The sequence below is a fragment of the Podarcis bocagei genome (genome assembly GCF_964188305.1).
Source record: "Podarcis bocagei genome assembly, chromosome: 15".
In the NCBI taxonomy this organism is placed as follows: domain Eukaryota; kingdom Metazoa; phylum Chordata; class Lepidosauria; order Squamata; family Lacertidae; genus Podarcis; species Podarcis bocagei.
This window is the reverse complement of record NC_138141.1, coordinates 2,263,180-2,279,752: the sequence shown is the minus strand read 5'-3', so window position 1 is coordinate 2,279,752 and position 16,573 is coordinate 2,263,180. Positions and strand designations below refer to the sequence as shown.

The window sequence follows — 16,573 nt, the reverse complement described above, 5'->3', positions numbered from 1 at the left end:
GTAATGTGCTTGCCACAAGTATGCCAGAATTTTCCATAGTAAACACAAAGTTATGATGGCAGGTGGGCACCGTGAAGCTCCCTAGCATGTGTTGTGTCCCATCAGGGCTCCTGGCCACGAGTGAGCCTCCTTGCAAACACCCTTTCCACTCTTGGTCGTCACATTTAAGGTTTTGGGGTAATGAGGAAGAAGGAAGCAGTAGTGTCTCCTGTTACAAAGCTGAAACAACCTGCCTCTTCACTCATGCTGCCTCTTAAAAGGAGCACAATGAGGTTGTACCCTAAGCTAGTCACACTCAATGAGTAGATCCACTTAAATTAATGGACATGACTAACTTAGGTCCATTAATTTCAGTGGGTCTATTCTGAGCTGAATTAAACTGAATACAGCCTGGCATTGACGAGAAAATAGTGGGATTAGGCACTCCCAGAACCATGAGCCAATGCTGATGGGAAATGCTTTGATTGTGAAAATTTGGTACAAAACGCTGTAGCATCACTTTGACGCTAATTACAGGGGCCGGAGTATCAGCCGTTCATTGCTGGCTGTGCCCTTGAGATCACCGAGAAGCCCTTGTAGTCAGCCCAGGAGAGCTTTGCCAGTTGTATGCAGGAGCCAAACGTGGGAGCCTTCACAGGTCTACTTATGCCCATTCCCCCCTCAAGGGAGACTCCCAAGTGAGCACCCATTTATAACCACTGTGGGTTTTTCTACTTGTCCCACATAGGATACACAAAGACAAAGGAAGCAGTGCTGATGTGCAGAACTCTGCACAAAACTTTACCTTTCCTCCTACACCTCACGTTTCCCACACTATCCAGGTAGAGCTAAAGCCATGAATTGGAAATGAAGTGGGTTCCTGGGGGACATATCACAGAGAGATTTTGTGCTGGAGCTCACATCATGGAGCGTGGGAGAGGAATATTATGTGGGAAGAAGGGAAAGTATCTCACTCCTAAAATACTAATTTTGTACAGTTTTTTTACATTAAGTATATGAGTCCGTGACAATCTGTGGAGGTTAGTTTCCTGTCAGAGAAAATCACATAAATCCCACCTGTGTGATGTCAAATATGGTTATGTTCATGGAAGGACATGAGCAACCAGCTGGGTGAACTCAAGATGAATGGAGACTGCAAGATCACATTCATCAAAGCCCACCTACTGGTTTATTCCAAGAGAATTCATTTCTCTCCTGAAACTGGATTCCTGAAGGGAAATCAATGGCAACATCTGAAGGGGCAGAGGCAGGATTAGGTAGATCCTTTTCTCCAGTTCCAATCATTCACCTGGAGCTGATCTGCACATGTCAACCTTTGCCTTATGACACAGGATTCCAAAAAGGAGAAAGTTTACTAACTGCCCTATGCAACATGCCTTTAATGGAAGTCGACTGCTGGAGCATCAGATGCAGTGTGAAATAGAAGAAACACAGCAAAATCTGGGAGGAGAAAAATGTTGCTTTCAAATGAAAGTTGCCACTTTTAAAAAACAAGGATAACTTGAAACGGTTCCATTATAAAATCAGATCCCAGAGCTGCCCTGGGTTGTTTCTGCTTCCCTTCCTCCCACCCCACCCCACCCAGCCACACGCACAGGCTCCTTCCCTCCTGGCAGGGACAGGCAATCTGTACAAAACAACACTTTATATATGTACTAGTATTTAGACCCATTCCTAAATTAAAAAAGATGACTTTTTATATATTGAACATAAAATTTTAAAAACTTACAAAATGGTCACCTCTCTTACAGAATGGATGCAAACTGGATTATGGATGTGCCTCCAGGCTAAGTTGGTTTCTCCCCCCCCTTGCTCTCCCCCTTCATAATAAATAAATATAATTCATTAAGTTTTGGATCCTTTAGTGGCGCCTGAACTGTTACTGGGCTTTCTTCCCCATCCCGTTCTTTTCCGCAGAGTTTGTGGAGGTTAAGTTCACCGGCCCGTCGGGGTGCTTGGAATCCTTGCGTGGCGGCATGCGCTCGTTGACACGGTCCAGTCCCCTTGCTTCTTCAAAGCTGCGGATCTTGTGCTGTGGCGAAAATCCACGGATGGCTAGAGTGGAGGAGGAAGAGCGAGAAAAAGGAATCAGAGCAAGTTTCCAAGCCTGGTTGCTCAAATGTGCACACATACCATCCTGCAGTTACTATGCAGAGCTGTGACTATGGAGCATGCGTCTGACTTGGGGGAAGTGGTATGGGGTTATTTTTACACCGGACAGGACAAACTATTATGCCCCTGATGTGAAAAGATGTCTCTTTAAGTAAGGCTGGAAATATTTTCCTCCCAGAGCTGAAGGTATTATGAAAGAAGGATTTCTGTTCACAGTGTGTACATTCATTCCACTGGTCATTGTTCAAAAACACATTCAGTTGGTTTTTGCACTGCTTCAAAAGCCTGCTGCATCTGTTGAGTAGACGTGACAATGAGACAAAAATATATATACATGTATACACTGTAGGAACAGATGCTCTTAAAACTGACTCTCCAGCCTAAACTCCTAGGCAAAATTACCCCTGTAAGGGACTTTCATTAGCATTGCTTTTTTCTCAGTACAATTCCTGGCCTAATCTTGGAAGAAACAAAGAATCAAGTCAGATATGTGCTCAATAATCGAGGCATTAGTGCAGTGAAACAGCAGCATAGTTTTGAAAACTGAAAAACATAAAATAAAAAATAATAGTGAAGACTAAATCAAAGTCACATACTTCAGTACAACACCACACACAACACAACAAAGAATGGGAGAATGAAACTAATCTTTGGATAAAAAAAGCAGTAGATATATTTTTTAAATCTTGCATGACCAAGAAGGGAATGCCAAGAAAAGCCTCAAGTGTGACAAGGCGCACATGTGGAATAGTCTTGTTCTCTCCATCAGTTCCAGAGCAGAGCACATTTCCTTTTGCACACTGTTTCTGAAAAAGCAAAGAGCTAGAGGAATTTAGAATGGTTATTTTTTCTGCAAAGCACAAATTCCTTTAAAGATTGGGAAAAATTGTGTCTGCAGATCACAGAGGTACTTGCCATATGACTGTGGTAAATGAGAAAGTAAATAGACAGAGCCATTTGACGATTACAGCTCTGACAAGCCTACCCACAGGGAAGGCCAAAGGTGGTTACTGGACAGCAATATGTCCTGAACAACTTCATGCTCTGCAAGAAGAGTCACAAAGATGCACATTCTATGACTTTGTTCAGGACCAGTTGGAAGCACTTTGCTTCATGGTGGTCATTTTGAGAGTGCAGAGGATTCTGCACCACATTCCTAGAGCTCAGCTGGAGAGTGCCTGCTTTGCATGCCCAAAGGTCCTGGGCTCAATCACTGGCATCTCAAGGAAAAGGATCTGGGGTGATTGCTGGAGTGAGATATACTGGATCCATTGCCAGTTTGAGAAGGTAATACTGGGCTAGATGGACGGGGCAGGACAGATAAGCCAGCCTTGCCCAACAAAGTGGCTACTCTCAAGATGTTTCAGATTACAACTTCCACCAGCCGCTGATACACACCTTTCAAGAGGAACACCAAAAACACACCTTGCATGCTGCTTCTGGCAAGGCGGGAGCCCCACTGGAGCTGTGCCACTCTAGGCAGCTGCCAAGTCCGCCTACCATGGCTGAGCCAGCTGCAATACTCTTGCTGTAACTCAGCACAGCTAGAGGTCTCAAGGGATGGGTCCAATTCCACACCGTAGCCCTGAGGCCAACATAGAATGGTAGGCTTTGTTCATCTAAAATAAAAATAATGTCACAGTATGGAGCATTATATCTCCATGGCTGTTTGAGCCTCCCCAGTTCTAACGCTATGGTGAAGACCATGTAGGAGAGATTATAGAAGCAGGGTAGAGAGTTTGACGGATGCCTCTGTGCATCCTCCCCATGTGGATGGACCCCAGGGGTGGGAGGGGTGCCAGGCCATGTCCCTCTCCCCTTCTCCCCCTTCTGGTGATGCAAGAGTAAAAAGCGTTCGTACTGCTGCTGAGAAGAAAGCTCTTGGCGGGGGGAGGGGGTCAGCAGACACACAAACCATCACGCTTCTTGCAAGATTCTAGCCATACCTTCCCGTGCCTCTACCGCTTCTACTGTGGCTGTAATACAGAAGGAACAGTGGCATGCAAAAATGAAGACAGAAAAGAGTGAGTGAACTTTAACATAACCATGGTTGTTAGAGATCTACAACCCTCCCAGTCCCAACCGAGGAGGATTGTGAAGACAACCAGTGGAAGAGGATGGTGGCAATAGGGCAGAGAGACAGAAGGGAGTTATAGTTTTCTTCCTTAAACCTAATTATCCCAAGCCCCAAGGGGAAAAAGAACAGAGAATGGCAGGACTGGTTTTTCAAAACCAGGAGTCCAACGTTGATGTCGTGGAGGTAGCTTCTTCCATGACTGATAGGACCAGGCAGCAACATATCCCCATTGGTGCACACAGCTGCATTTAATAGCCACAGCTGCAATCAACAGCACATGGCTGGAACCAACACATATTTTCCTCAGAAAAGAGTATAATAGAAGGGATACTTGCTTGTTCCATGCTTCAGCCCCAGACTTAACCTGCTTTGTTTAACACCAGATCAATCCCACCTCCCAAAATGGTTTTATAACTATGTCATATCATTTCCTATGAACAAAGATCCTCTGCTTTTGCCATCAAAAAGCACCCACTCTACCTTTGCACTGGGGTTTCCAATAAGGCAAGCAGCTCTCTATAGAACAGAAACTTTAATCTGCACAGTGTTCCTGCATGCCCCTTCAAATAGCTGGTTTGGTTTTGGCCCCTGCCTTTGGAACCAGCTGCCCTCAGACAGCTGCAAGGAGATCTGTGGCAGTTGTTTCAGAAACAATACAGAACAATTCTTATTTAGGAGCCCTTTAGCAACATGTATTTTGCTGAGCTTTGATGCTCTAGCTTTGATTTGTATTTTCAGAGCATTCTAGCACAACATACAACAAATTAACTTTTAAAATAAATAAAACAGATCATGTCTGAGCAATGTCAGGGGGCCATTCTTGCATGTTGGCCTGTGTGGTTCCAAACTGCCAGAGATAATATGACTACTGTAAAGTGTGTTTTGCCATGACAGTTCATGTTTCTTTAAATATATATTCATGTTACCTTCTCACTTTGTCTGGGAGTTTCTAAAGCAGGCATAGGCAAACTCAGCCCTCCAGATGTTTTGGGACTACAATGCCCATCATCCCTGACCACTGGTCCTGTTAGCTAGGGATGATGGGAGTTGGAGGGCCGAGTTTGCCTATGTCTGTCCAAAGGTACATGACAGATTGCCAATGGAGAGAATTCTAAACACACTGAGAGTCCCAGTAACCCAGATCATCCACTAACAAGACCAAATTGCGTATAAAAGTGTGTACTAAATTCCCATTTAAACAAAATAACCATATACACATACAACAGATAACCACAGCACACACATATATCAATATCATGAAACCACAATGGAGCACTGGTTAAAATCCAGTTCAGTTGAATGCGGCCTTTATCAAATCTATGTGAAACAGAAGTCCTAAGTTGTTGGGAAAGAGATTTGTGGTGGTGCCACAGTATCGCTTCAAAAAGAATGGTGCTTTGGGGTGATGCAACAGCTGTGACAATAGGCCCTTGGTGAAAGCACACCATGGCAAAAGGGCCATGCTTCCTGGCTGGCTGTTGCTCACACATGTGGTGGGGACATGTGTGGTGGGGGCCTTTCTGATACATGACTAGAGCACAGCTCCCATGTTTTCAAGATCTGGCATATCCAGGCACTATCTTCAAAGGCTTTGATGGCATCAAACGTTTTTTCCAAGTGTTGAGAGTTCATCCTGGAACTCTCTGATATGAAATACATGGATTGATCTGAGTTGCACCTCAGTGCTGGAACTGCTGGTGATAAAGCTTCCCTGTTGAGGCTCTTCATTTTGGGGGGCATAACGAAGAGGTCTTGGTTTCTGTGCTGGGCTGGAGTTGGATTACCTGACAGCTACAGCATGCAAGTTTGTGAAGACCAAGACAAAGTTCAGGATCTCTGATCTCATGATCCAGGAAACAAGTCCTGTTTTTCATGCAACAAATGACACATTAAAGGAGACTGAATGCCTCCCTGAACACAGTGCTGGACCTTAGTGAAAACCACTGCTCAGCCAGCCACAAATCCCTCTATGCAGCCTTGGGTAAAGTTGCCAGCTCTCAGCCTCAGGATTACCAGAGGCTTGCATGGGAGAGCACAACCTTAAAAAACAGGTGTGCAAAGCCATTGTTACTGATAGAACACTGGTCTCAGAGACAATTCTAGAAGGAGATAATTTGGCTTATATTAGCTAAGTAGCTATTTTTTAAAAAAGGTGGAATGAATGGAGGTATGAAACTGACTAGGATACAGGCCTGAGTAGAGCTGATGCTCTGATGTACAAAGGGAGAGTTTTCAGGCAATGAGGACAAAGGCAGGGAAATGTAAAGTCAGGGATGGGTTGGGAGATGAGGAAGGAGAAACTGCATGCAGAAAACAAAGTATGTGTGAAGATTAAATGCGACAGAGAAACAGGAGGAAATGAGCAGGAGAATGTGTTCTCTTTACTGAAGCTCAAAACAGATCCTGTAAAGTTACAATGCTCATAAAATTCATATGCTTAATTTCAGTGTGATGACGCTTCAGTGGAAGCTTTTAGATGCTTATGTTTGGAGGTTTCTATGAAGTTTTAAAATCCGATGTAGCAATAGTTAAAAACAGTCAGCCAAGTTATTAGACACCTAGTCAGTCTCTAAAGCACATGGTTCAGCCTGATTTATTGCAGAGCTCAAGAAAGGGAGTTCTTGACACCTATGCCTTCATCTGCCAACTTCCTATTCCATTGGAGAGAAAAAACATGTTCAACTATCTGGAAAATTAAGTCTAGCCTTCCCCTGCAAGAAAGAAGGGAAATCACCACCTCCTTTGACCATAGAAGATTCTGCTACAATATTCTTCCATGTGAGAAATTTAAAATCTAGGCTAGCAAGTGCCAAAGCAAGCCTCTTTCCAGTACACCAGGAAGTCATCCAACATTGATGAGAAATAAAATCACCTGGCTCAATGCCAAACATGAAGGCTGGCAGCAGAAAAGGATTAAAACACTAGATCACAGGGTTCTCTCTAGAGAATGGGTGGGCAAACTAAGGCCTGGGCCAATCGCCTTCTAAATCCAGCCCATGGACGGTCTGGGAATCAGCGTGTTTTTACATGAGTAGAATGTGTCCTTTTATTTAAAATGCATCTCTGGGTTATTTGTGGGGCATAGGAATTCGTTCATTTCCCCCCCCCAAAAAAATATAGTCCGGCCCCCCACAAGGTCTGAGGGACAGTGGACCGGCCCCCCTGCTGAAAAAGTTTGCTGACCCCTGCTCCAGAGAGACATGTTGCTATAACTCATTTGCTGACCTCACAACCAGTCATGATTGCCCACAAAGCTTGACCTTCAGTGCTATCTGCAGTAGATTAACAAAATTTAACACAATATCACCTTAATGTAGGAAAAAGCAAGCGTGCTGTTCTGGAAGAGTGTACATGTGACAAAACAGGAAGTATACACTGGAGCTGAAAAAATATTTGCAAATATTCACAATTTCACAACACTTCAGATTTTGGGTGTGCAATTTTATCCCAACATTAAGAAAGCTGAGTTCTTTAGCTTTGCTGGGATCTCTTGATTGCTTTGATTTTGGCAGGTGTGAAAAAACCCCAGAACTGTATCAGCTATTGACAGTCACAATACTAAATGTCATTGAAAAAGAATGGCCTTCTCTAAAACTTTTTCTTATGGGGAGGTGTGTACAGGCAAACAATGATGCATGAAGAAAACTCCCCAAAGATGCATCCAGACTGGTAGGTTTTGGGGTTGCTGTTTGTATGATCTGCCACTGATATTCACAAAAGGAAGGGACAAATTCCAACACTGCACAACATGATGAGTCACTATTCGTACACGTGTTTGTGTACAAATGCTTTTACCTCAATTCAGGAGGTATAAGCTTGTATGTCAGTTTCAGGGCAGGATGAAGCAAAGGCCAAGCAAGAGCAAGGAAGTTGTAGCCCAAAGCCAACAGAGAGCAGTAAGAGCTGGATCCTGTGAGCAAGTCTGACCAGGAAGCCTATATAGGGATTTGGGAGAACTATCCAAGCTGCACTGACCTGATGGTGCACATGGGCTTCCTTGCAGACACATTTGGCCAGTGCTGGCTGGCTGGTTGCTTGCAAGCAGAATCTCAGATTCACATCTCATAAGTTGCCTGTTTAAGATCAACTGTGTGTGTGCTAGAGTCCTAAAATCTCAACCCAAGTCTTGTGATGTCTTTCTCTTCCTGGTATTTGCTCGTACCCCTTGCCTAGATTCTTTCTTTCTTTTTAAATAGTTGTTTGTGGATTTGTCCTATTGCACTCATCCATCTAATTTCATCAGTTTATCTCTTTCAGTAGATGCTAAACCTGGCTGTGGCACTATACTAGAGGGTAGGAAAGAATGATGTACAACCAGAAACAGCTTAATAGTTTTAACATCTGGTATACAGCTATGAGTGCAACAGTGTAAACTTAAGTTTTGTTTTCTCTTCATTAAAACTGCAATGGGTGTATATGGAGCTGGCAATTGTGCATAGATTAGTTCCAGTCCATGAAGGACAAGAATGAAATGACATAAAAAGCCAAGGAAAAAGTGGTCTGCACACATCATAAGCACTGGTGCATGTGCCCCAGCCCAAGTTGTCTGAGAAGGACACACAAGTTGAAACACCAGCATAAATGTCCATATTAAAAACCTACCCAGAAAGAGAATCTCAAACTCACAGCTGTTAGTTTTCAATGTTAGCACTGAGAACAGATGGGCTTAGTACAGGAGGGAACAAAAAAGCAGGCTGGTGGCATTTGTACATGCTCTTACACAGCAGCAGAAGTCTAAAGGGCAACTGCTGTTAAAGAGATGAAATCTGAATAGTTGTTCAAAGAACAGATTCCAGAACACTATGCAAGTTTCAAGTCTCTATTCCCAGCAAGATCACCAGCTATGACAACATCATACAAATGCCTTGGACGAAATCCTTCCCTCAAGTCCCATTGCCAGGTTTCTATTAAATTAGTCCAAGTGTTCTCAGCCTCTCCTATTATTCTCCTCTAAGCTTCATTCACAGAATAATAGAATAAAAGAACTGTAGAGTTGGAAGGGATAACAAGGGTCATCTAGTCCAACCCCCTGCAATGCAGGGATCTTTCGCCCAACGTGGGGCTCAAACACACAACCCTGAGATTAAGAGTCCCATGCTCCACCAACTGAGCTTCTCTCCCCCCCCCATTCAGTGCCAGAGTTAAAGGCCTGTAAGCTTATGGGGACATCTAAAGCCCATCTTTTCTGGTGACAGAACTGCAGATACTAGGAAGGGGAAGGGGAAGGGGAAGGGGAAGGGGAAATATCAGTGCCTCCCCCACAAAACCTAGATGATCTCTTAACACGTCACACCTGGTCTTATCCTGCACATATACTAGGAGTGCCAGCTTGGCCCCACAACCATGAGTGCCCAGGGCTGTGGGTGCCACGCAGCGTGCATGGCCCTGGCACCAAAATTTGTGGATGCCGAGGCCCTTCATGGGGAATTTTGTGGGTGCTTGGGCCCCCAGGGCCCCAGGGAGTTGGCACCTATGACATATACATACCCGTCTGTAGAGTCTGTTTCCCTCCTGAGAGGACTCCCAGGGGCAGAGTACCTGTAGGAGTCAGTCCTTTGAGCATCAGAACACTCTCACTCTCCTCCCTGCAAGAAAAAGAGGCAAAGTGACCAATTATATCTGACCCCACCTCTTAGGTTTCCTCAGCTGCACACTCAAGATCTTTTTAGGGAACTGCTAAACATTTTAATGTGCGTGAAATTGTTACGTTTGTAAATACGTGAGCCATAAAGCTGCATTTAGAGCTGGGATTGGATACACCTCCCTGTTGAGCATATATTTGCTGGCCTGTAGACAGGGCAGCAACAGAGCATGATTTGCATGCAGGTCCCCAATTCCATCTCTGGCATCGCCCGTAAAAACAGAAGTGAGGAACCTCTGGCCTGTGGACCAAGTTGGGCTCACCTTGGGTCCCAATTTAGCCCCAAAGGCCTTTTTCCTCAAACCACAGCCACCTGTCCCACACCTGACAACAGGTGTAGAGCAGGAAGAGACCCAGCTAAATCTCTGTGGGAAGCTCCACCAGGCAGTCAACCCCTGCATAAAGCAGCTTCGCCAGCTTCACACTGCCCAAGCATGCGACAATGAGCTGGCTGTCAGGCACTCAGAAGATGCTGGGCAAGGGACCTTTGACAGGTGTGCAGGCACATCCACCTGTCCTTTGCCTGTTCTTATATCTTCATAATTGAATCAGGTGACTGACAGGTGGGTTAATCCCACCAATATGTTGAAGTTGGCCCATGAGGGTAGGGACAGATAACAGTCTGGTCCACTGGGCCAAAAATATTCCCCACCTCTGAATTAAAAGAATCAATTTCACATGATGGGAAAGACCTTTGCCTTGAGACTCTGGACAGACAATACTGGGCTAGAGAGAAACAATTTTACACTGTACAAGGCAGCTTCCAATCATGTGTAAAACAGCATTTAAGAATCAAATCTTGGGGTTTTTTTAGGGGGGGGGTTGGAATCTATTGATCAAAACAAAAACCCAAAGTCCACAAAGGTCTTGTACCCCCTCCCCAATTATGATAGAAGAAAGGTGGAATATGAATGTACTAAGAAAAAAATCCCTGAACAATCCCTACTGACACTTTACATCTCTAACAGTCCTGCAATGGGAGCAGCTTGGCTGTAACATTTACAAGTCCACCACTGTGTAGGGTCTTTCCCACAGAATTGGCTCCCTGCCGGGAGAGTGCAAATTCCAGGTGATAGTCCCACACAAATCAGTCCTGTAGCAGTGGACTTTTAAACATTTAACATGCACTGGTCCAAAACTTGCCGACCTTTCATTCTCTGCCCTGGTGCAGCCAGGGCAATCTGGCAAAATGATATTCCCTCTCTCTCAAGCTGAGATTCACCAAAGCGAGCAAACTTACCGAAGAACTGAAAAGACTCGTGCCATCTTCCCAATGGCTCTGATCTTATTCCTGATGATCTCTTTACGGGCAGTGGTGCCTCCTTAGGAAAAAAACAAAAAGGGTTTAAAAGAATGAGGGAGGAAAACAACTAAGGCTCAGGCAATGCCAGTATGAAGCATCTGCTTGGCTCTAGGAAAGAGAAATCCGATTACAACTTTACAGCTAAATTCCATAGAATGGTAATGAACTGAATGAAAGGGGCAGCAAGTGATGGACAGAATGACACACAAAGAGGAAGTCCAAACAGGGGGAAGTAGGAGCACCAGAAGTAGTAGGACAAGTGTTGATCGGAGCAGCAGACCTCTTTGCCTGCCCAGACATGTTTGACCACAGTACACATGAGATGTAACATGAATGACTCAGCCATTGAGACACAGTTTTGCAAGGCAGGAACACAGCTACAAGCCCAAGTGAGGGTGAAGACATCAGGATGCTGGGCTGTGCTTGCAGAAGGGAGAGCGGTCACACAAGCACCACCTTTGGCATAGACGCAGACAAAGGAATGGCTGGAATCTTGTGGTTTTGCTTGAGTCCTCAACGAATACAATGTGCTAGGGATAAGTACACTCCCTTTTACTACACAGACCAAACATGGACTGAAAAGCATGGAGGTTCTGGGAGCTCAACTGTACACTGAATGATAAATACATCTCCTCTAAGCTAAGATCTTCTTTTTTAATTGCCCTTAAATGCATTAAGAACAGGACAAGCCAAACTGGAGAACTGACATGCACCAATGGATCAGCCATGCACAAGGTGGCTGCATTCAAACGTCAAAGAGAAACGTGACCCCCATCGCTCTGGTTCCTGGTGGAACACAACAGGGTTGGAAAAAAGAAACAAAAACCAAATGCACCACGTTCATGTTAAAACTGATGGGGAAGAAGAGGGAAATGGCGAGACTGTTCAACTAGTCAGCTATTCAAAATCCACTCCAAGGAAATCTGGTGGCACAGGCAGTGAGAATTAAGCTTTTAGCAAATTCTAGCTGGGTACCTTTCGGATAGCTTGAAATGTAGTTATCTTCAGGGAGAGGAGACACCAAGTAACAAGGAGATGAAGACAGAGATAGAAGAAACAAATTTAAATTTCCATGGGAGGGAGGGAATAACATTTCTTTTTTAAGTGCAATGGGACATGAAGGTTAGCGCTGGGTCAGCTGGTAGTTCTCTTCTGCACCTGTGTCATGCTCACTTGGCTGTCAGACTCCAGATGGACAAATCAATTTTCCTTCTGTCTCTCAGATGCATAAGACTCTTAATCTCCGGGGCATAGGCATGAGCCCCACATTGGGCAGAAGATTCCTGCATTGCAGGGGGTTGGACTAGACGGCCCTCGTGGTCCTTTACAACTCTACAATTCTATAAGCTACTAGCAAGGGCCAAAAAGGAGGAGGTTGGATCTATTTCTGCAGATTGTGCAAAAAGGATGGAAAGGCCAATCCAATGACCAATGATCAAAAGAATTGATCTAGCAGTGCAAAATGCCAGTATTTTTTAAACAATTAAGCAGCAAAGGAAGACAGCAAAAATTCCTATAATTGTAATAATATCAGAAAAGTAGTCTTCAGTTTTCCTGCATACTTAGTTGCCACTAGTTTAACACTGCACACTGTTGGGTAGCCTTCCAGAGAGTTGGCATCATAGAGACGCCATTGCCTGTTCAGTCTTTGTGCCCCCTCTCACATCATTAACTAGTTATGTGGGTTCCTCGAGCACTTCAGGCTGAACCTTGGGAAAGCCAAAAGCCCCCAGAAGCATGACCAGTAGTTTTGTAAAAATACATGTGTACATTTGGTTGCAACTGTCACAGATGCATACGAAAGAGTGCCCATGATGATCAGCTGCTCCGCCACCCACAGGCTCAGAATATTTCTGGAACTGAGGGGTTTTTTTTAATCTTATAAAAGATGGGTGCATATCTACATATGTACTTATGCAGTTAAAAATGTGCAATTTCTTTCAGAAGTGAAACTGAGTGGACTGGAAGTTGATTATTATATCTGGACAAGCCAATTTCACAACTCCATCCATCTGTATTGGGGCGTAAGGAGCAGCAGCAGATGTAAATGAAAACTGAACAAGGCAGCTGCTCACGCTGGTCAGACTTCCTCTTCCTAACTCTCCTTTCCTCCTTCATTCCATCTGAACAAATACCAAGTTACTGCTGCTGGATCAAAGAAACTGCCATAGTGGGAGGTGGGAGGGAGGGCGCAGAGTGGCTCTTATTACGCTAGAGAAGTAATTGTCTGTAAAACAGCCAAAGACAGTGAGCTTAAACTATGAATGAAAAAGATGGCAACAAAAAGGTGCTAAGAACAAGGCAGCACATCCAGCTTTGAATGTCATTTCTTCCAAAAGTGCTTGAAAGCAACCAAACCTAACCCACCCTGAAAAAGTAAAAAGGTTTTGTTACCGTCCAACGCTTCATCTCCATCAGAAATGAGCTCATCATCAGAGCAGATGTTAAGGATGTTAACCAGCATCTCTGTAACTGCAGGAAATAATGAGAAATGGGCAAGAGATTAGAGATTTTGTGTGTGCGTGTGTTTATGTGTGTATCTATATCTGCCACAGCATGTGAATGGGCTTGTTCACATATAATGATACATCATGGATTATTACGTGAACAAACCTTGTACTTGTATGCTTCCTATTCCTCAAACACGCTCTGTTTCAATGCCTGCCAAAGTAGGATTGGAAACCAACTTCAAACTGTTATTTGCAATGCTGTCTTGGAGGGCAAACATACACTGTTTGCTGGTTCAGATGCCGAAAGCAAACTACGCCTTGCGCTTAAAAAGTTCTGTTTTATCCCTGAACACCATTTTCTCTGGTTATGGTGCTTCTTAAACTCCTTCAAGCTATAACCTAAAGTCCCCAAACAATTTTCCCCATCAGAACTCCCAATTCCCAATTCATTATTGGAGAACAGTAGAACCAGAGACTGTGTACAAGCAGGACTGCTTACACAGCAAACAAAGCAATACAGTTTGGTGTTAGGTGTGAGCCATGCCAATGTGACATTACGTGTATAAAAATGCAGGCTGGGGAGCACATAACACACATATATAAAATACTCAACTGAAATTAAATTTCAGTTACATAAAACCTAACAAATGTTAGAACAGCTACTTAATCCTTCTACTCCTCTCAGCTGAAACAAAGGTTATGCATGTACAACTACATCTACACAGATTTATCTCCCATTATTTGCATTTTATAAACTGATTTTCAAATATTTTATTTATTATATCCCTCCCTCCCAAGGTAGCCAAGCAGTTGTTTTGTTGTTTTGTTATTGATTTTAATATTCACCATAAACTATTTATTACATTTTTGTTCAATCTTTGTTCCAAGGAGTTTGATGCAGCACATACCATGTGCCCTCCGTTTTAATAATAATAATAATAAATTTTATTTATACCCTGCCCTCCCCAGCCAAGACTGGGCTCAGGGCAGCTAACACCCGATATAAAACAACTGATTGAAATACAACTTAAAAAACAAGATTAAAATACAACATTAAAACATTAAAATATTTAAATGCAGCCTCCTTTCAGTGGAAACTGAAATCAAAAACTTTTGGGGGGATAAAAACGTCAATTCTTCACCAAGGCTATCCTCACAACAACCTGAGAGAGTACAACTGGTCTAAGATTACCTAGTCAGCTTCATGTCTGAATGGGGATTTAAGGATTTTTAAAGGTGAAAACAGTATATAAATGCTGTAAACACACAAGCACCCTGATTTTTGAACCCGAGACAATATATTTTGAAAATTTCCTATGACACAATAATGGCCACTAACATGCTTATTTTTTATTTTATATATATATATATATATATATTAAAAATAGAAGGTTGAGTGCCTGAAGGCCAAATTTTGCAGAATTTTCTAAATTCTTTGCTCCAGGAGTGAGCAAGCTAGCAAAATCCACAAATATCTCTCCTTTATGGCAGCAACAGACCGCCCAAGGCTACATCCAGCCTAGTCAATCCTATTGCGTCAGGAGGATCTGTTTTCCTGCTCCTTTGATAATTGCTTTGCTTATCAATAATTTTATTGGGCAATCTCCTTCTTACCCTTTTCCCCTACGAAAGGCAAAGACCATGTGAAAACATCCATGAAGTTTGGAAGCCAGTAAGGGTGTGGAGAACAGTTGAACTGCCTGATGTTCATGACATTGTTTTCATATTTCAGCACAGCAGCTAGAAGAAAACAAGAGGGAGAAAGAGAAATAACAAGAGTGCTGATTTTATCTTTGTCCTCCAGGGTTACACAACTTAGGAAATGCAATTATACAGCTGTGTAAAGAAATCCCTATGAAAATCAGACACCCTCTATGAGAGAGGCAGTAAGGAATGTCAAAATATCCATCAGACATCAGGTGAAATTTACTGTTACACGTGTTGTTTTTCTTCTGATAAAAGTTTTAAGAGTGAATTTCATATGTTGTTTTTAAATTTTGGAATGTGTATTACTACCTATCCTGCAGTCTTCTGAAGAAGGGTGGGGAGAAATCATATAAATAAAATTTATTTTACTATTAAGTTAACACTAGCCTATGCTTTAATGCCACATGACTTTAAGGCCTCAGACTCATACGCTGTCGCTTCCCCTCCAGCACAGCTGCGGTCAATAGATTGGAAGCACTTCCTTCAGTAGTCAAGAAGTGCTGGCTTGTAATTTCATCTGAAGCAGGACAAGCTGTTTAGTCTGATCTCGATGTTTTCATTATGTTTTTCTGATATGTGCCCAGAGTGGCTGGGGAAAATAATAATTATTATTATTACTGTGGTTTGCTGAAACAAGCACAATTCAGACGACAGTCCACAAGTCTGCATTTCTTGGACAGATTGGGGCTTCCACATGCTGTAGAACAGCACAGCCAGTCTTGAGGGTTGATAGAGGTTATACTCTAGGGGGCCACAGTATGTTAAACTAACTGAAGTTATTGGATGACAAACCGCAGTTACCGTAGCTGAAAATGGAAGCAGGTGCTTCCTATCTCCTCCCCATGGCCACTGGAGGAGTGGGGAGCAGCCTCGTGCACTTTACACTAAACTATGGGTTAGTGTTAAATCCAAACTAGGTCAGTAACTACTTTAGAACAAACACTATTTCTAACATACAAGCTTCAGTGGAATTGCATTTAATTGATTCTGGTTCAGTCCTTCCAAGATTGTATTTATCACATTTACACCCACTCTTCTTCCAAAGAGCTGAGGGTTACATGAATTATTCCCTTGTTTCCTCATTGATAATAAGATAGCTAAGTAGGGGGGCCGCTGGGGGCGCCTTGGAAGATGGCCGACAATATCATCTACCCGGCTTGCACGAGGTAATTAGAGGCTGATTATGGGGAGTAAAATCAGTCTCCCTCTTCTTCCCAGGGGGTGGGAAGATGCTGCCTTGCCCACGGTTGCCCATAAATCACCCCCGAGTTCGAGAGAAGCAG

At 43.4% G+C, this 16,573-nt stretch overlaps 1 protein-coding gene across 3 annotated transcripts in view; it reads right to left on the bottom strand.

The window, feature by feature from the left end:
• Positions 1–751: 751 nt before the first annotated feature.
• PPP3CC (protein phosphatase 3 catalytic subunit gamma) overlaps positions 752–16,573 on the bottom strand; it is a 68,199-nt gene continuing 52,377 nt past the window's right edge. For 2 of the 3 annotated variants that reach the window (XM_081171427.1, XM_081171429.1), the window contains exons 9-15: positions 15,198–15,323; positions 13,528–13,605; positions 12,109–12,135; positions 11,071–11,152; positions 9,677–9,774; positions 4,059–4,088; positions 752–2,055 (exon numbers count right to left, since the gene is read on the bottom strand). In XM_081171427.1, coding sequence (XP_081027553.1) covers positions 1,880–2,055; positions 4,059–4,088; positions 9,677–9,774; positions 11,071–11,152; positions 12,109–12,135; positions 13,528–13,605; positions 15,198–15,323 — 617 coding nt within the window. In that variant the 3' untranslated portion in view covers positions 752–1,879. The remainder of the gene's footprint in view (positions 2,056–4,058; positions 4,089–9,676; positions 9,775–11,070; positions 11,153–12,108; positions 12,136–13,527; positions 13,606–15,197; positions 15,324–16,573) is intronic. The other variant, XM_081171428.1, reaches the window with a different exon arrangement.